The 20069-nt window shown below is 45.4% G+C and overlaps 1 protein-coding gene across 1 annotated transcript in view; it reads right to left on the bottom strand.

Annotated features, from left to right (window-relative positions):
- The window catches only part of LOC110075170 (G protein-coupled receptor kinase 5), a 97798-nt gene extending 78248 nt beyond the window's left edge, over positions 1-19550 (bottom strand). The window contains exon 1 of the mRNA XM_020786128.3: positions 19087-19550. Coding sequence (XP_020641787.3) covers positions 19087-19138 — 52 coding nt within the window. The 5' untranslated portion in view covers positions 19139-19550. The remainder of the gene's footprint in view (positions 1-19086) is intronic.
- Positions 19551-20069: the final 519 nt, after the last annotated feature.

Here is a 20069-nt window from a genome sequence, read left to right as displayed (position 1 = left end):
AATTAGGATAAACAGTTTCCCCTTTTTTTCTATGGCACAAAGAAAAAGGAGCAGAAGTTCTTATCGATTCAAATAAGCCTACTCTGACTGCAGTTTACTATGCTAGAGTAAGCTGCAGTTAGAGTAGGTCCATTTGTATCTAAGGGACCTAGGAAGGAGCTGACTCACGAAATCCCCATCGATTCAATCTGCCTGTCCTAGTGCAATTTGCTACACTAAGCAACAGGATTTTGGCTATTGCTACACTGTGCTGGAGGAACAATCCTACAGAGTTGTGCAGATTCAATCAAGTCTCCATTCAGAGAAGCGACTGCATGAGAGGGAAAAGAAGGCTTTCTTGCTTTCACAAAAGAGCTTGGGGAAAACCCAGCATTCCCTGAGGTAACCTACTGCTTAAAAGCATGCCTGAAGGTCTTTGCCTGACAACGGAAGGACAAGAAGGAGGGGGCCAGCCTGGCTTCCCGGGGCCGTGGATGTCAAAGCCTGGGAGCAGCCACAGAGAAGGCCCTCTCTTGTGTCTTCACCAAGCAAACTTGGGAAGCTGGTAGAACTGAGAGAAGGGTCTCCTCAGAATATCTTAAAAGTTGAGAAGGCTCTTATGGGGTGATACCACCCTTCACATAGCCTGGACCTAAGCCATATAGGGCTTTATAGGTAACAGCATCCTGCACAGCACTGACATCTTACCATCAAAGCTATCTTAGTGTAATTTTTTAAAAAATGCTTTGCTTTTAAGCAAAGCAAATAAAAGCATAAACTACCCACCCCTTACTCTCTGCTGCAGTGATCTGCTAAATGGAAAATAACACTGTTCAAGGAGGAGTCAGGGTGAAGAACCACCACCACCCACAGCAGCAAATGGCAAGACACAAATATTCGTCAATCTGTTCCATCAACAAGATGGCTATGGAGTGGCGGAGGGGCAGCCTCTTGATCTTTGCAAATTTTTTTGCACAACTGTATCTGCAGGACAGCCTTGCGTTAAAGCTTCGATGGGACAGGAAATGTTGCAGAGACAAGCCCTTCCTCTCTGTATCCACCAGCCTCCCTCTCTCTCATGCTGTCTCCCAGCGCTCCAAATTTTAGAGGCATTTTAGGTCATCAAGACGCCATGCTGTGAATTCTTTGGGAGAAAATGGAACACCCACAGAGACCCCCTGTAGTTCTACAGCAAGAGTCAGTAACCCACAGCCCTTAGCTAAATATTGTGTGTTCTCTTTTCTCAAGCTAATTTTGTTAGCCCTACGCAAAGCAAAGGAGGGCTGGCCTCGGGCAATCTGTACAGCTCGGATAGACTGAACGTCATGAAAGGATGGAGCAACAAATCTGGAAGCAGATAGGCTGAAAGGGAAAAGAGGGGGAACTCGCCAGCACAAACTCTGCTGCAGGCCGGGGCCTTCAGCACTGCCAGGGAATTGCACAAATCCCTGGTAAAGAAACGGAAGTATTTAGTAGTAGCCGTGCCGAGCAGGAAGGACTCAGCGCAGGAAAGGTTCTACAGACCAGACCTTGTCGTGTTAGTTGGGGGAGACAACCAGGAGGCGACGCTCTCGTCGCCAGCACCGCCCTCTCTCACACAAGAATACAGACCTCTGTTTCCAAAACTGTAACAAGGCAAGTAACCTTTAGCTTTTGAAGGACAGGAAGAGAAGAGCGTGAGATGCATGCATCTGTGTGTGTACGTGCTGAAGGATGTTACTTCCTCTTGGGCGGGCAAAGCCTCCAAATGCAGATGGGGGAAAAAAAAGGAAGGCTCAGTGTTGACTCTGAGTGAGAAGAGAGAGAGGTAGAAGCTGGTTGTGCCCATCCCTGGGAACCACAGCCCCAGCAGTGGCACCACAGGATCGTGGCCTCCAGCATCTTAGACCCTGTGTGTCTCAGCCTGAAGAAGACAGAGGGCCACCACAGCCTCCAGCGCTCCGACTGGATTGTGTTTGAAAACTAGTCCCGAGTGGAGAAAGATGACCTCTTGAAAGGGGCAGAATGCACCACATCCCTTCAAACAACATGCGGGGGGGGGGGGGGCTGTATATTTTAAATCCTCCTTTTTTATTTTGATTGTTCATTTTATTTATAGGTTGCCTTTCTCCTGATAAGGGACCCAAGGCAGCTAACAATATTAAAAATAACATAATTAAAAACATAATAAGCTAAACATTAAAAAAATTAAACTATAATCTAATTAAATTACAATTGGATAATTAAAAGCAAGTAAACATTATTTTAATGTATCCATAAAAGCAGGACTTTTATGAGATATGAGAGAAAGGGTCAGCTTGGAAATTCTGTCTCGCCCTCTCCTCAGAGAAAAGTGTAATTTAGCATTAAAATGGAAAAAAAAATCCAAACAACACACCCATTAACAACTGTGTCCTGAGCAGTGAGCCACTTGACAGAAGTCGATCTGAACAGGAAGGATTTTATGTTCTCTCTCCCACTTCCAGCTGGTACATAAACCCTACCAACATTCAGTTTGCTCTTGTTCCCTCCCTTGATACACAGACACAGAAACAGAATCCACGGAAACAAATATCGACCTCAGAGATGAGAAACACTTGGCCTTTTGGACGACAACTCCAGAAATCCCATACGCTGGTTGTTCGGTTCTGCAATTTTCAAAATCTTGCTATCAGTGAAGGCAGCATGCAAGTGTATTCTCTGTCTTCCGGCACTCCCAGTTTTATCCTGGTGGCTAACGGGCATCACTGCCTGTTTTACTTTACAGCTCATTTCCCAGGATGTTGACTCAAGTCAACATCTCACCTTCCCTGATGTCACATCCCAGTTGCATCCCTACCAGGCTCTACAAGTGTATTCAACCCAAAGCAACCCGAAACAGTGCAAAGTTTTTTTTTAAAAAATGACCACTATGGATTTGGGCGAAGTACTGATGTTGGGAAAGTGTGAGGGCAAGAGGAGAAGGGGACGACAGAGGATAAGATGGATGGACAGGGTCATCGAAGCTGCCAACATGAATTTGACCAAAGTCCGGGAGGCAGTGGAAGACAGGAGGGCCTGGCGTGCTCTGGTCCATGGGGTCACAAAGAGTCGGACATGACTAAACAACTAAACAACAACAATTGACACCATCCAGCTGGATGGATAGCTCAGTAGTGGTTTAGGTATCTGGCTGTAAAGCCAAAGGCCAGGGGTTCAATTCCCCACTGTGCCTCCTGGGAGAAGAGCCAGCCTGGGTGGCCTTGGGCAACCTGCACAGTCCCAGGGCACCCCCAGAAGAAGGGAATGGCAAACCACTTCTGAGTATTCTCTACCTAGAAAATGCCGGAAAGCATCACCAGAAATCAGAACTGACTTGGTGGCACATGGTTGTTACTGGCCTCCTCCGCCGCCACCGCCATACGGCAGATACAACACATCACATGATGATGTTTGCTACAATGGCATGGGTGGGCAACTTGTAGCCTTCCAAATGTGGTTGAGCTGTAATTCACACTGTCCCTGGCTGGGGCTGATGGAACTGGCTGTCAGACAATATGGGGAGAGCTACAAATAACTCCCCTTCCCCTGGCTATCCACAGAACACCGAAGTTAAAAACCATAACCTTAGTCCTTCTCAGTGAACAGTGATCTCCTGAACAGCTGTGATCAATTGTCCAAATCCCACATAATTAATGGGTAGATGCTGGCAATGGGGCCCGTAGATGCCATCCTTTCAAAACGGCAGACACATACCACACACAAGGCACGCTGCACTGCAGGGATATTCATACCGGCCACCAAGGACGGGGATTAAAAATCCTTCTCTGAGCAGAATATAATTTTACACTTCAAGATAAAATCATAATGGCAATTTAAGAAACAAATTGAATCTAAAGAACCAAAACAAAGATGGATTCAGGAGGTCAGGAACCCTGCTCTGATTGTGCACCAACAGGATTAAGAGCCGACCTTGGAGGAGCTGGTTGAGAGAACCAGGTAAAGCAGGAAGAGAAGAGACCTTAGGCAGAAAGATACAAACCACTGCAAACATCTGAGTTAGAAGGTGCTTTAAATAAGGTGGTGCCATTTATCTAACTACTCCAGTATTGTTCACTTCTTGAAGAGGGAACACAACTGCTCCCAATCCAGAGGGCCAAATGAGATCAGTAAGAATATTATTTCCTCCGAATCCACTTTGTGGAGGGATGCCCCCTGACCTCATCCAGACCATAGCTTGCAAACCTCCTGCTTTGGACGACAATTCTCAAAAATCAGGTTTCTCTAGGCCAAAAAAGCAATTTCCCCCTTAGTTCTTGACATTCTAGCATAGAACTGCAGTAAAGGAAACACCAGCATTTTGGTAACAAGGATGTAAAAGAAGAGGCACCTACAAGAAATAGAATCATTAGCAAATTTATCTCTAAATAGGTATCAGATGTCAACATAGAAGGCTGGGCCAGGCCAACACACTTCACTGTCAGAAACCATGAACAAGGAGATGATGTAAACCACCCTGAGTACTGTAGTTCTTTACTCAGTCAAGCAGTCTAGGAGCTCGATAAATAAATTCCATAGACCATCCAGGCAACTGGTGGGCAGCCTCCACCATCCCTGAAGGGAAAAAGCTCAGCTTTTGCAGCTGCAAGGCAAACCGTGTGACATGTGTCCCTCTTCCTTTTGAGAGAAGGAAATGTCTGGGGTGGGGCTCAGAAGGATCAGGAGGGGAGCTGCCACCACAAGTCTCCTGGCATCGGATGCCCCCACTCTGCCTAATGGTAGGACCAACTCTGGCAGAAGGCCTCTTGGGCAATCAGAATAAGTGGAAGGCAGCTTTCTCATCCATATACACTGGTCTATTATTTGCAGTGTCATAGAAGAGCAGGACTCTTCCTGAGCAAACACACACCAATTCACTGACAGTGTCACTGTTTCTACAGAGCTATGGAAAGTATTTCCACAACAGCAACTTGGCCTACCTCAAAAAACCAGGAAGATGGAACTCTTTCTTTTTCACAGCCTTGCCGACAGGCTAGAAGCTTACCTACTCCTGTTTCTATTGCAGGACCTAGAGGTTAATTGTTGTACAGTGGTGCCTCGTTTAGCGAAATCATTGTCTAATGAAAAGCATTTCCCCAATGCATTAAACAGGAATGCCTTGAAACCTGTTTAATGCGTTCCAATGGGGAAGAATCATCATTGTCTAGCCGTTGAAGATCGGCCATAGGAAAGCCACTTTGCGAACCACCAATCAGCAGTTTAAATCACTGTCTTGTGAAGCTTAGGTCCCAAAAACACCTGTTTTGCGAGCGTGGAGGAAGCTGTCAAAATCTAGTGAAAATTGGTTTGCGAAGCAGGGACCAAACATTGTCCAGCAAAATTGCCCCATAGGATCACTGTTTTGCGAATCGCTATAGCAACCACAGAAAGTCAATGTCTAGAGAAAAAACTGCCATGCAGGGTAACTGTCTAGCGAGGCACCAATGTATTTCTTTCAGATAACTGAAAGTTATTCAAAGTAACTCACTTGAGGAAAATGTAAATGTAAAGGTTCCCCTTGACAATGAAGTCCAGTTGTATCTGACTCTAGAGGCCGGTGCTCACCTCCATTTTCAGCCAAAGAGCCAGCGTTTCTCCATAGACATTTTCCGTGGTCACGTGGCTGGCATGACTAGACACGGAACACCGTTACCTTCCCACCAAGGTGGTCCCTATTAATCTACTCGCATTTGCATGCTTTCGAACCGCTAGGATGGCAGAGCTGGGACAAGTGAAGGGCGCTCACTCTGTTGTGTCACCTGAGGAAAGATAGCATCTAATAGGAAGGAGGGGGTAACTACAGTCCACCAGTCCTGGCAGCATGTGGCTGGTTGAGATCAGCCTAAGAGAGAAAAATCAGTTCGGGGCAAAAATGGGAAAACTAAAGGAAAAGATGGCAATTTCTCCAGGCCATGTTAACAGCACATTTCACATTTCCTGTGACAGCATCCTCACAAACACTCCAGATGCTATGACTTTCCATTGCACTGCTGACACTCTCCAGCACTGCAAAAGAAAAATGGGGAAATAAAGCAGAATACCTGCTTAAGGTGAGATGGGCATAGACTGGATCAGATGCTTCTTGTTTATAATTCTTCACTCATCACTTTGGCAGGAGGCCCCCAATTCAGGCACTCATCCAGACAGCACTTGCAATGGTTGCTGTGATGAGAAAACCTGAACGGACAGGCAGCAGCAGTTCTAATCCTATCACATCCTCCAGTACTTTGGGGCCTAACTCTTCCACCAGGAAGCAGGGGGGTTGGAGGGCAGGTGAGAAAGAGGTACTGCTCTACAGTGGTCAGCCTTCTCATTCAGGATGGGGGAACCTTTGTCCCTCCAGATGTTTCAGCTCTCATCTGTGAAGATTCTCAGTCATCCAGGTGAGGTTACCTGGAAGTTCAGTCATGGCAACTGGACTTCTTTCTGATTAGGTTTCGCTACTCATCCAAGTAGCTTCTCCAGTCTGAGGAGAGTTGGTAGGAGACCCCGATATATCCTTTATGTTGGGAGACAGAATGTTTTTAAGGCCTCCACCTGCATTGAGTGAGGGATTTTCTATATGCACATATATGGCCTCCCTGACCCTTTTCTCAAACCATCTATCTTCTCAGTCCAAAATTAGTACACATTGGTCTCCCATTTATCATGCTGCCCTTTCATCCATCCCCAGAAAGATCAAGACCGTATCCACCAGAAAGCACTGTTAATGACTGTTAGTGACCCATGACAATGGGTGGAGAAGGACTGCAGAAGTGGGATTATCCCTCACCCCCCAGTCCTTTGTCCTTCTACCAGCCTATTCAGACCAGGGGGAAGTGAAACCAATGGGGAGGATATATCAGGGGTCTCCTACCAACTCTCCTCAGACTGAAGAAGCTACTTGGATGAGTAGCAAAATCTAATAAGAAAGAAGTCCAGTTGCCATGACTCTACTTCCAGTTTCAGCTCTCAGTTTCCCAGTAGCCCCTGCCAATACAGCTGCTGGTAAGAAATATACAAATGCCCAGGGCAAAAGTCTCCTATTCTTGTTCCATTTGAGGAGAGACAGTCCTCCCTCTCAAGAGCTGTCTAATCCAAGTCTTGATTTCTTAGACATAAAGCACTCTAAGAAGGGAAAGCGGGGGTCCTTGAAATTGCACTTCAGCAGTTAGTACCAAGGGATCAACCACCCAGCTAACCCGCTGCAGTCTTCTTATTCGTTATGGAAGATACACTATAACTCTTTTTCAATTATAGTAATATCCAAAAATGCATCTAATCAGGTAAGTTAGAATACACAAATTTGATGCCTCTTTTGCAGTAGGTGATACAGCCTTCTTTTTAAACGTGTTATTATATGGAGTTGATACCAACACATCTCCCCAATTCCTGCTGCCCTACGCTGGTTACCTGTCCGTTTCCATCCCGGCCTCAAGGTGACGGTTTTAACCTACAAAGCCCTAAACTGTGTGGGACCTTGATACCTGATAGAACGCCTGCTCCCAACTGGAACTGCCCATTCTACCCATTCATCCCAGGCAGGGCGGCTGAGGGCACTGACCCCAAGAGAGGTCAATACCCTCAATGGAGGGAGAGGGCAAGAAATCCAGCCTTCCTGGTGGTTGCCCCCCACCAATGGAATAATCTCCCCTCCACTGTCTGTCTGGCCCCTTTGCTGGGGATTTTTAAGGAACAACTCAAAAGCTGGTTATTTTGGCAGGCTTTTGAAACGATGCTATCTCCTGAGCCTGTTGGCATTAAGCTAAAACCTAATCCCTGCTTTCTACTGCAAATTTAAATACCATATGTCTAAATGTTTGGTATTTTTAGAATGTATATTAATTTGTCTGATTTTGATTTTGTTACATTGTTTCTTTTTATATAGTTGAGTTGTATCTTATTATTTGGTTTCTTTGTATTCTTTTTTTGTTATTTTGTATTATAAGCCACCCAGAGTGGTTCTTGGCAAGTGGGTGGTATATAAATTGAATGAATGAATGAATGAATGAATGAATGAATGAATGAATGAATATTAAGGAGACACACCTTAATGTGGCAAGGGAATTTAATTCTGTCAGAGAAGTTGAGAGCAATGCCGTCAGGAAGCTAGACAAGGTCAGAACCCTGAATACAGTTTTTCAGCTATATTACTATAACCAGTACAAAGAAATGGGAACAATGAAAGGAGAAAAAAGATATCTCTTCCAGAAGATCCAAGAAACCAAAGGGAAACTTAAGCCTAGATTAAGAATACTGAATAACCAACAGGGAAGCACACTCTCTGATCAAGAGAAAATAAAGAGAAGGTGGAAGCAGTATACTGACCTATACAGAAGAGATAATAGGGTGACAGACTCCTTTGAAAAGAAATCTTATGATGAAGAATCTGTAGTTCTAGAAAGCAATGTGAAAGCTACTCTGAAAGCACTAGGAAAAAATTAATCACTGGAGGAAATGGGATACCAATAGAACCATTTCAACCATACAAACTGAATTGGTCAAAATCCTAACAAGAATATGTCAACAAATATGGAAAACAGAACAATGGCCGGCAGATTGGCCCACAGAGTGGCTACTGAGGACAGGCCATTCTGGAGGTTGCTCCTTCACAGCGTCGTCATAAATCAGAGTGAACTTGACGGCACATAACAACAAGTGGTCACTCTAAGCTGGCCCCTAATAACGGCGAAAAGTTATAAAAGGAAAATCTGTCTGTAGACTGGCTAGTCCATCATTTCAACTGAAAACTACTTAATCGTGAGGCTTTTCATTTTGCTTACAGGACAGACTAAAGAAAAGTTCTCATTGTGCACCACAAGTTCTACTCTCACAGCAGCCTTAGAGGTTGGCTTACAAAACTCCAGCGTTGTGAAAGCAGAGGCAGGAAGCTGAGATTCTGTTTAAAAACAAAAAAACCAACCCCCAAAACAGTCTTTACTGTTAGAGTTAAGTCACAAGTATTAGAAATCTTGTGGAAACGTTGGGTCAACGTATGTGCAGGGTGGGGAAAATTAGAATGATGGGAATTGCTGACTTCCCCACCTGCACGTCTATTCTGAAAGTTTACACAGAAACTTTAGATAGCAACTGTTTACATACAGGCTTCTGAATATACAACCAGGACTTCTGGCTGGCCCTGCAACTACAAAAGGACTTGTTTGTTGCGATTCCAATTGTGTAACACACACACACACACCCAACAGTGTAGTATAGATGGCTATGAGTGGGTAAAGTTCGAGGTAAACATGAAACATTAATAGTTAGTATTAAGTAAAACTTGGTTGAAAATGGCACATATTGCTGACCCACCTATCAAGACCCTTCTCCTTAGTGGCATTTCACTCCTTAATAAAATAACTTCTTCTTTGTAATTTTAAGTTGGCTTCTAGTACTTTCCAGATTTATTTGACTACCAATTCTACTGTTCACCTGCTGGCTCAGTATAGCAAGATGTGCCGCACAACACAACTAGAATGTGTTAAGTTGGAAAATGCTGCCTTAAAGGATGGATCTGATAACTTGTTCAATTGATCTCTGCCTGCTGAGATGCATCAGAACTTCCATGTTTCATCCCTCCCCAACAAAAACCTATATTCATTTACTAATTCTTCAGCTATCGTGAATTGTCTGTCTATATGCTCGCTTGCTCTCTCTCACATGCATGTACGTACACACGTGCCTTTACAATTATTCTCACCCTGCTCTGTTTCACTCCTTCTACATAGCCATGTCTGGTGTTATTGCCAGGATCAGCTCCTTCTCCTGGCTGTGGGTCTAACTCTTTCCTGCTGGCTACAAAACCAGCAAAATAGATCAGCAAAACTCCTGAAGCTGTTAAAGATGTGGGCAATCACGGCCCAATTAAGTTAGGTCACTGTGTTAATGGCATTTGGCCCTAATTAAGCTAAAAGTTAATAAGTTAGCCTAATTAGGTAAAACAATTAATTGATTCCAAGCTCTGGAGTACCCAGCTGTGACCTCCTGGCATCCTTTAGACACCCACTCTTTCTCCTAATCCATTATTTCCCTGCTTTCCAACTTACCATAAATGATAATTATAATAATGGACCGCCCGAGAATGTATTTACTTAAAATACTGTATTGATATTCCACCTTTCTTCTAAAAAAGAACCCAAGGCAGCTTACAGTGTTAAAAAAATGGTGTTAAAAGCTAAAGGCAATAAATTATTATAGTGTTAACAAAGAATTGAATAAATATTAAATATTAAAACTAGTAGATAAAATAACTTCTAAAAAGACACTTAGGACAAATAGACATTAAACGCAACAGACATTGAGGAGCCCCTCTTAGGCAGCCAGTCACTAAGAGAAAGTCTGTCTGAAGAGTAAGATCTTTGCTTGCCTGCCTGTGGAAGGAGAACTAAGATCCAGCCAGCTTGACTGCCAGTGGCAGTGAGTTCCAAAGTCTGGGAGCAGCCACAGAAAAGGCCCTGTCCCTTGTCCCCACTCAACACACCTGTGAAGGTGATGGGATTGACAGAAAGCATATAAGGACTAAAAACATATACATATACACCTTGGAAAAGGGTTTTTTTAAAAATTCTGTTATGGTAGGAGTCAAGTAAGAGCAAGATATAGTCTGAGGGTATGAAATGTGGTCACTTTCCTCCACATAAGCAGACCTGGATAGCAGCAGCACCTGGCTTGGAATCCCATAATATGCCCACATTCTACAAAGCATTTCCACCAAAGTCAGGCTGTACAGACCCCAAATGCCATTAGGCTTTCTGAAAGTTCTGTAGCAAATAAGGCTCCCATACAGGTGGAAACTACGTTTATCATCTTGCACTCACTGTGTGTGGACTAACGGTATTTGCAATTTATTTTGTCATCAGCATGCTTTGATTTGTGTGTGTTTTGTTGCTTAAACAAGACGTTCTGATAAATGAAGATTGTTTCAAATATACTTTAGTTAAAATTAACCACAGGCCATTTGGCAAGTCAGTTTGTTTTCAGACAGAAGGGCAAGTGTCTGAGGCTATGCTGGAGGATGGAAGGAGGACATAATTCCAGTGGTTTCCTTTACTAAATATCTCATATCTTATCATTTATTAACTTGACAATCATGCTTATTTTATTTCTCCAATAGTTTTTTTAGAGTAGATTTTTTTGGGGGGGGAGCAGGATCTGTCTTTCTTTCTTTCGCTATTGTTTCTGTGAGCAGCTACATTTTTATTTTCACACCATGCTCCGGATGCTATTTTTAGAGCATTTGGGGGGGGGGGGGTTGAAGAGCTACTAGGGGTGTGTGTGTGTGTGAGGCCAGAAGCAGCTTCTATGGGAGAACGGAAACTATCAGCACCAAGACAATGGCTGGCAAAATGGAACAATAAAAGCATACCCCATATATAATAATCATCATGTGCTGACATGGCAACCCTTTTGAGGTAAAGACTACTCAGGAGTGGTTGATGGGGAATCAAACTTCCAACCTCTGGCTCTGCAGCTAGAGACCTAAACTACTGAGCTATTCAGCCAGCTACCCTATAGATACTTACTCATTTTGTAAATGGGGAAAATCAAAACAAACAGGGCCAATTAGATTCAATGCCTAAGTCATTATGAAGCAACTACGCACCCCAGTCTCATTACTTCCAGAGCTTCAACACTGCCCTGTTTACACACCCAGAACTTGGAAAAGTAATCTTTTGGACTACAACTCCCATAATTACCCAACTGCCATCCAATCAGTTTTCTCTCCCAAGCCCTGCAAACTCCCCCCAGAAAGCTATGTCACCAAATTGTGCCATTTTCTGAGCGATCAGCCTCAGGACCGGCAAAATTCTTCCAGGCAACTGCAGTCAGGGACACGTTGGGGGGGGGGGGGGAGAAGGAAAAAAATCCAGACCTCTGTTTTGCCCATTCGAAACAGAGCTTTCGAGGAGTTTGGAAAAATCCAGCCCCAGTTGCTTCATTCATTCAGAGCCAAGCTGGAATACACAGCTGCAGTTCATCAAGCGCATGAGGTCTGGGGATTGCCCAGCACTGACTTTCCCCCGTGGAAAAACATTCCCAGGGCCCTGCATTCGGCTGCATTTACAAGGTAAGAGCAATTCTGCGCAGGCGAAATGCTTTCAAAACAAGAGCTGACATATGCCGACGGTTTACAACAGGCCCTCTCTGCTCACCCAGGCTATGACTCAGGACAGCGCTTGGAAGCAGCCATTTGCATCCAACTCATTGGTTGGAGTCAGTTCTTTCTCCAACAGCAAAGGTATAGCTCAGTTACATTATGATTATGACTTTATCAGAGCTTGAAAAAGTTATGTTCTTGGTTGTTTTAAACCACTGGTTCTTAACCTTGGGTTACTCAGGAGTTTTGGACTGCAACTCCCAGAAGCCTTCACCACCAACTGTGCTGGCTGGGGTTTCTGGGAGTTGCAGTTCAAAAGCATCCGAGTAACAAAGGTTAAGAACCACTGTTTTAAACATACCAGTGTGGTGCACAGGATCCAGCGATCGACAAGGCCTTAATAGACCTCAGTTGGAATCCCTGATCACCCACAGAAACCTCTCTCTGTGTGTGTATGTTTGTGAGTGTAAGGGGAAAACCACTCCTTAGATATCTAAGTTACCTTGAAAGCCCTATTAGGGTCTCTATAATTTCTTTCTGACTTGGTGACACTGCACATAATAGTAACAAATTGCTGTTTTTGAGCTATAAAGATAACGAATTACTTCTTAAAACTTTCCAAGCTGTGAAACAGAGAGTGGAAGAGATGGGCATGAACCGCTGGTTCAACACAGTTTGTTTCCCAGCAGACGCTGATTCACAATTCAGCATCCTGCCCCCTCCAGCAGGTGCCCACTTGGAGACAGCTGCTGGAGGAGGCAGGGCAAGGCATTGCCTCTGAGTGAGCACCTGCTGGAGGGAGTGGGCGCCAAACTGTGGATCAGCTGTTTGGCTGGAAAACAAGCCACACAGAACCACCAAACCAGTGGTTTGTGCCCATCTCTAGAGAGGGGCAAAACCCGTGGTTGTTTTTTTTTCCCCCCAATGGAGGTTGCCAAGTTACACACAAGGCAACCCAGCTCCCGTTCCAAAGAAGGCAAAAGAGTTTCCTTGAATAATTATTAGAGCTGAAACGAGACAGGCTTCCGCCTTCAACCACAAAAAAGACTGCTACAGTCATGTCTCACTGGCGAGTCAAGGGTGGGAAACTTGCCAACTTTCAGGTGTTGCTCGACTGCAACTGCCCAAATCCCTCATCTTTGGCAAGGCTTACGTAAGAAAAAAAAATCATACTTTTTGAAATATAAAAGGCTTCTTTTTTTACTGTTGCTTAGACCAGGATGGAGAATACGTAGCTGTCCCAACAGAATAGGATGGGCTGGCACATCACAGCTGGTGGCAAAGGATGATGGGAGATGAAGCCCAGGAGCATCTGAAGGAGCGGACACTGAACAACCGGGCAGAGCAGACAGATTTCCATCCCTGACACTGTGCTTTCAGAATATTCCACTAAAGAAAAACTAAAAACGGCCCCGTTTCTGAGTAGCACCGATGGAACTGGTTTATTTTTATTTTTACAGGTTCTGGTTTTTTCTTTTCATGACACCAAGAAGCTCCAGAAAGCACAGGGTGCTTCTCCTCGCAACAAACTTGTGAAGTAGGTTCAGCTGAGAGATTGTGACTGATTCCCCCCCCCCGCCCCCCAGGTTCTTCATTGCTTGGCAGGGGTTTAAAACTGATTTCCCCAGGGGCCAAAGTCCAGAAATAACGACTGCACCACAATGGCTCTTTTTAAGCTACGTTTGAACTCAGTCTGGAAATTAATCAAGCCTTTCTTCACAAGGTAACATGCATCATAGCCATGGGTGTCCTTTTCCCATTTGAGCATCCTCAGGCAGATGCTCCAGGGCAAGGAAACTTTTCCAGCCTGGATGCCAGATTCCCATTTGGGGAAGGTCTCGGGGAAGAGACATATTCTGGCAATGGGTGAGGATAAGGGCAGAGGGCAGCAGGACTCCAACAAAGTCGGTGGAAGCAAGTGCCATTCTCACCAAGCCTGGACATTTTCCCCACCAGCACAGTTTGGGATCTTCTTTGGATTTCCTTCTAGATACCCTTATCACTGCTTTCCAGAGGTCGGTGATGGCTTCCCTCCCCTTGATCCTGCCCCTCCTGCCCATCTTCTTCTACAAGTAGAAGAGGCAACACCTGGAAGTCAGATGATCTTTTCATGCATGATGCTGTAGTTCGTATATGCCCTTTCCACGATCCACTTTAAAGCAGGGATATATTGCTTGACCTTTGTCAATCAAGGCTTCCCAACAAATACATACCGTATTTTTCCATGTATAAGACTATACTTTTGTCTATGATCTTTAGACTAAAAATTGAGGGTCGTCTTAAACACGGAAGTAAGCTGAGGAGAGAACAAAAATAAGTGGAGGGGAAAGCAGGGATCAAAGCGATCCTGCAGCGCTTTGATCCTTTTCCAACTGCACTTGCTAAGCCCTCTTAGATTTCTTAATTTTGGATTAGAAAAGTGGAGGGCGTCTTATACATGAGGGTGTCTTATACACAAAAAAATACGGTATTTAGAATAATGTTTATAGAATCAAACACTACTATCAGCAATCGCATACATGTAGCAAGGGGCATAGAATTTCTTATATCAGAGAAGTGATCCATCAGACTTTGTCAGATTACAGCTCCCAACATCCTTCACTACAGTGGCTAGGGCAGATGGGCGTTTTAATCCAGCAACACCTGGAGGGCCACCTCTGTCTTCCATGGAAATGAAAATTGCAGACACAGAGTTGCCTTTCTCCAAGAGAGAAGATCAGGACCATATTTACCGACCGTACTCTGGAACCTCTCATTTTTTTACAAGATGCTAGTTTAAGGGCCGAAGCTCGGCCATAGAAGGACATTCTTCACAACAAAAGCCCTAGGATTGATTTCTTGCACCTCCAGGTATGCACACAAGAGACTTCTGGTTTTCAGTCTGCACAACTGCTCCAAGTCAAGGGTCAAATAAGCTTTGCTTTCCCCAGCATGTGCATTTTTCAGAGAGCTTGGTAAAGTTACTCTGTAGGATCATGTCCAGAAAGATAACTTTTCCAAGTCCTGATTTTTTTATTTTTATAACTCAAGTTCTCTCTGTTGTGAATCTATGTGCACATTTTGGTAAATTCTGCCCAAACGTCTGCAGAAACAATGTTCTCTCCCCTTTTACTTCATCCAAATTCAACAGGCAGAGCTCTTCCCAGCCTGCAGAGGACCTTGTCAGATGACTCGTAATTACAGATATTAAATATGAGGCTTACAGAAAACAAAAAAAGTGTCAACTTTAATTCATGGTTGACCACACCGGGGTGCAAACATAGATTTTTCAGACTTAAGCACTTGAAGATCTGGCCCCAGATCTACGGTTAGCTAAACTTCAATTTCTCCAACATTCAGTTGTTTAAAAGAAGAAATTTGCTTGTTTGGAGAGAATATTTATCAAATATAAACTGAAACCAAAGCTTCACCTCTGCTTCTTCTGTATTACTTATTCCCACGGTATCTTTCCTCCACTAAACCCAAGGTAACATCCATGGCTTTCTTCCTGTCCACATTATCCTCAACTCTGTGAGGATGTCCAAGCTGAGAAAGAGTGACTGGCCGACTGCAAGGCTCCTTGTTCACTGAGGACTAGCACCTGGCATTTCCAAACTCCAGTCCATCACAAATCATGCAGTATAAGCACTCTACTGACCACACTGCTGGGCTTGAGTGATAAAGGGCCTATACCTAGAATAGGCAGCTTCCCCCACACTCCCTGTTGATGCGTCAGGACCTCCTCTGGGTCCATGCTTAGCAACATGTCCACGACCTGGAATAAGTCATGTCTTTTGCAAATGTGGGGCAGATGAAATTTCTTACTTTGGAGTGTTGCAACCAGGCAGAAGGTATGGCTTCAATTCTCAACAAAATTAGTCACTCTACAGGGCCCCAAGCCCATTACAAAAGAGTTAGGAATTCAGGAACTGCTTTCTACTTCCTTGCTTTCTTTTTCAAAGAGGTTATGTAGGGATAATCCATCTTTCAGCTCTGTATCACATCTTCCTCACTGGATGCTTTTATTCAGATGGATCAGAAGGGGCTCTCATTGTACCGGCAGAGCTCGCAATCATCATCATCATCATCATCATCATCATCAGAGAACTGCAGAGCTGGAAGGCACCCTTTGGATCAAGAAGGCACAGTGGGGAACTGAACTCTCCCCTTCTGGCTCCACAGCCAGAGACCTACACCACTGAGCTATCCAGATGTCTGACTGGACCAGGAATCAAACCTTAACTACTGAGAGGAGCCTTTCCCTTGAAAAGGCTCAGAGCAGAACTTGGCAAGTTGTCACCCACTGGATGTTGGTGGACTCCAACTTTCACGAGCCCCACCCAGAAGCACCAATGATCGTTGTAGATCAGCATCTGGAGAGACACCAGCTGCCCACCCTGACTATACAACTGTCAAGATCAGTCCCTTAAACTTTGCAACAACCTGTCTAGTTGGGGCAAAATGGACACATACCAGGTTTGTTGCATCTTGTGAAAATGCAGAGTTAAAGCCTACAGTATCAGTTTTTCCTGTGGTCTGGGTTTTCTTTTTACTGATCACACTGAAAGAGCACTGTAACGGTTCTCAGATGCCACAAACCACTCCTAACGTTTCAAGATTTTCAAACAACAAAAAATTAAGCAATGAGCTTCCTGTGTGCAAGGCATAAGGAGATAGGAGAACTCAATGACCCATAGGTTTGCTTTCAGCTCTGTAGTTCTAAGATGAAGAACTATGCTAGACCAGGCAAAAAAGCATAACTTCTTGGCCAGTGTTCTGTTCCAATGGTGGCCAACAGTTATCTACAGAGATTCCACCAGTAGGCCATGAATGCAACTGTAATTTCCTGCCTCGTATTGTCCAGCTACTGACATATTAAGGAAGTTAGATACAGCCATCTGGACTACTAGTCATTGATGGCCCTAATGGTCATGGATAGCTGTCATCCTCTTTTAAATCCAGCCAAGTTGGAAGCCAACATTACATCTTGTGGCAGGGCATTCCATGGCTTAATTTGCCTTTTTATCTAAAGATCAGGGTAATATTTAGCTAGGTCACGTAAATTACAATACAGTCTTGAGTTGAAGAGTCATCCCAACCTTGGAAACATACGGAAATCAGCACAATGTGGTACTTTGGACTAAAGGGACTTAACATTCTCCATCTCAGATGCAAAAAGTGTGGTGGATCCAGGCAGGGATAAGGTAAAGGTTCTCCTTGACATTTAGTCCAGTCGTGTCCAACTCTAGGGGAGGGTGCTCATCCCCATTTTCCAGGCCATAGAGCCAGTGTTTGTCCGTAGACAGTTTCCGTGGTCACGTGGCCAGTGCAACTATCAGGCAGGGCTATAAAGGCCAAAAAGGCAATTAAAGGCTAAACAAGTAATAATGAACAACAAACAATACAAAGACTTTTCACATCACCCATCTTCACAAAGGCCCATTAAGAGCTTATTCAAATTCAAAGATGGGAATAGAGGGAAGAAGCCTACTCAATCAGAATTTGAACCATAAAGATATTTTGTTCACCCTTATCAGGTAAAAACTCAGAGAACCACTGGAGAAGGGAAGCATTAATGACTCTCCTTATATTGAAAAGATAGGGCTTTTTTTTTTCAACAAAAGCTGCTGCAAGCTGGATTCCTTAGTGAATTAGGTATCTGGTTGGGAATTTGATTGCCCACCAGGCCTCCTTGTGAGTAGGGCCAGCCTGGGTGGCCTTGGGCAAGCTGCACAGTCCCAGGGCACCCGCAGAAGAAGGGAAATGGCAAACCACTTCTGAGTATCCTCTACCTGGGAAAACCCTGAAAAGGGCCACCATAAGCCAGAACTGACTTGACCACATGTGACTATTGTTATAAAGGACCTGCATTTTGATAAATGTTTGCTATAACACACATATCTAGGAATTGATGCCTTTTAATTCAGTATACCAATGGCACGTAGAGGATTGTGTTGTGTGTGTAAATTAAGGTGGCCAGCTTGTGGTCTTGTAGTTGTTGGATGGGCTCTCCTATCATTCCTCAACATCTGGCTACATCTGCTGCTCGGGCTGATGAGTGATCCAGTTCAAGGATACCTGAAGAGCTTCCCTCCACAATAAGATCCCATAGAAGACAGTGACCCCCCCACCCCCTTTTCATGATCTGCTTCCATAAGCTTATCCAAATCATTGTTTCATTGGTCCAGATCTCTTTCGATGACTTATCTGGAGATGGGCCCCCTCCCTTGTCCCCTCTCCCTATTAAAGTTGTGACGGGACTGTCTTTGTCCCAGGAAGGGGAAGAGGAAAAAGGGTTCAAAGCCCCCCCTCAGCCAAGAAGTTTCCTAGATAGGACCATTCTACTGACCACGATCTCTGATTTCTAACCAGCTCTGCAGGACTGTGGTGAGAAAGCAACTGTGTATGGCTGAAGCTATTTCTTAGGTCTGCTTACATGTGTGTCCTATTCTGTTGGTAATGAAACCGAGATAGACTACACAGGTCCCCTTCCACCCACCACAACATCCCTGTTAGGTAGACCAGGCCGAGAAACAGTGAAGGGCACAGGATCGACCAGTGAGATGCGTGAAAGACACAGCAGGAATTGAAATCTGGATCACCCAAGTCCTAATTCGACCCAAAAGTTTCCTTAAGGGAGAAAGATGCCACAGATCCTTGCAACCAACACACCCACTGCTGAATAGCTCTCTCTGGCTGCACCTCCAGAGGCTGGGGGTTCGATTCCCCCCTTGGCCTCCTTGACAGGGGCTGGACTTGATGATCCTGAGGGTCCCTTCCAGCTGTGCAGGTCTAAGATGATGATGATGATCATCATTATTATTATACCATATCAGAGGATGCAGAAGCTCGAGCACTTTTTCACCCACAGCTCGCAGGCCGGGGAAATCAAGCCAGCTCCCGCCATCGCTCCGTGGCCGGATGCCGTAATCCAACTTTCCCTGGGCGAGAGCTTGGCCAGGTCCGATCGGCACGGAGATGCCTGGGCCACGACCTCCCCCCCCCCCGCGCTGCCTCCCCGCCTCGCCCGTTGCCGGGCGGCCCTTCTCGCTTACCTTCCCGGGCTTTGAGCAGGACCGTGTTGGCGACGATATTCTCCAGCTCCATTATGCTCCAGCTTGCAAGATGCTGCCGCAGGGTCGAGACAAAAGACAAGAAAGGAAGACCAAAAAAAAGGGGGGGGGGGTACCGAAAAGGGGGGAGGGGAGGAAGAAGGAGCCGCTGTTTTCCCTTCGCGATCGTTTACAAGGTGGTGGTGATGGTGGTGGTGGGGAGATTTTCCTCACCCACGTTCTTCAAAAAGAGGCCGCCGAGGTCCGAGAACCCCCTTCCAAATCCATCTAGATCCTTTTTTTTCCTTCCCGCTTCACGGAGAAATCGATTCCCCACCAAGATCGGAGAAAGGAGGGGGGCAAGAGGGAGATCGAGCCCTTTTCCCCCAAACCCCCCCCCCCACCTTGGCAGGAACCGCCGCAATGCAATCCGGGCAGTGGGATCCCCTCGCCCCGCTCGCGCGTCCCCGCACCCCCCGCGCATTCACACACTCCCTGGAAAGAGGCTTTTCAGGGCTGGCGGCGGCGGCGGGGGGGGGGGGCGGAAGACTAACTAAGGCTGAGAAAAAGCCCTCTCACCCCCCTGCCCAGCAGACCATGATCAAACGGTGGGGGGGGGGGAGGGGTAAGATTACCCAAAAAAAGAGAAGGGAGAAAAAGTCCAACCTCCCTCGGAGGGGCAAAAAGCAAGAGTTTGGGAGCGCGATCCTGTTTCCCACCCAAAATTATATTTTTTTTTAAAAAAAGGAGGGGAAAAAATGCAGCCGATTCCTTCTCCCCCCCCCCCCAAAAAAAAAAAGCACGCGGGGAGGGCCAGGATCCGAGCGACTGCTGGAATCCTTTCTGGCCCCCGCAGCGGCAGCAGGAAATAGCCTGGAACTCGGACGCGACTGTAGCAATCAAACTGGCTACAAAACGTTCCACGGGGGCGGGGCCTCCCGGCCAGTGACGTCGCCCTCCCGTGGGCGGGGCCCCGAGGTGTCAAT

This window comes from Pogona vitticeps, chromosome 8, assembly GCF_051106095.1.
Source record: "Pogona vitticeps strain Pit_001003342236 chromosome 8, PviZW2.1, whole genome shotgun sequence".
NCBI lineage: Eukaryota > Metazoa > Chordata > Lepidosauria > Squamata > Agamidae > Pogona > Pogona vitticeps.
The sequence above is the reverse complement of the archived record's forward strand: the minus strand, read 5'-3'. Positions and strand labels throughout refer to the sequence as shown.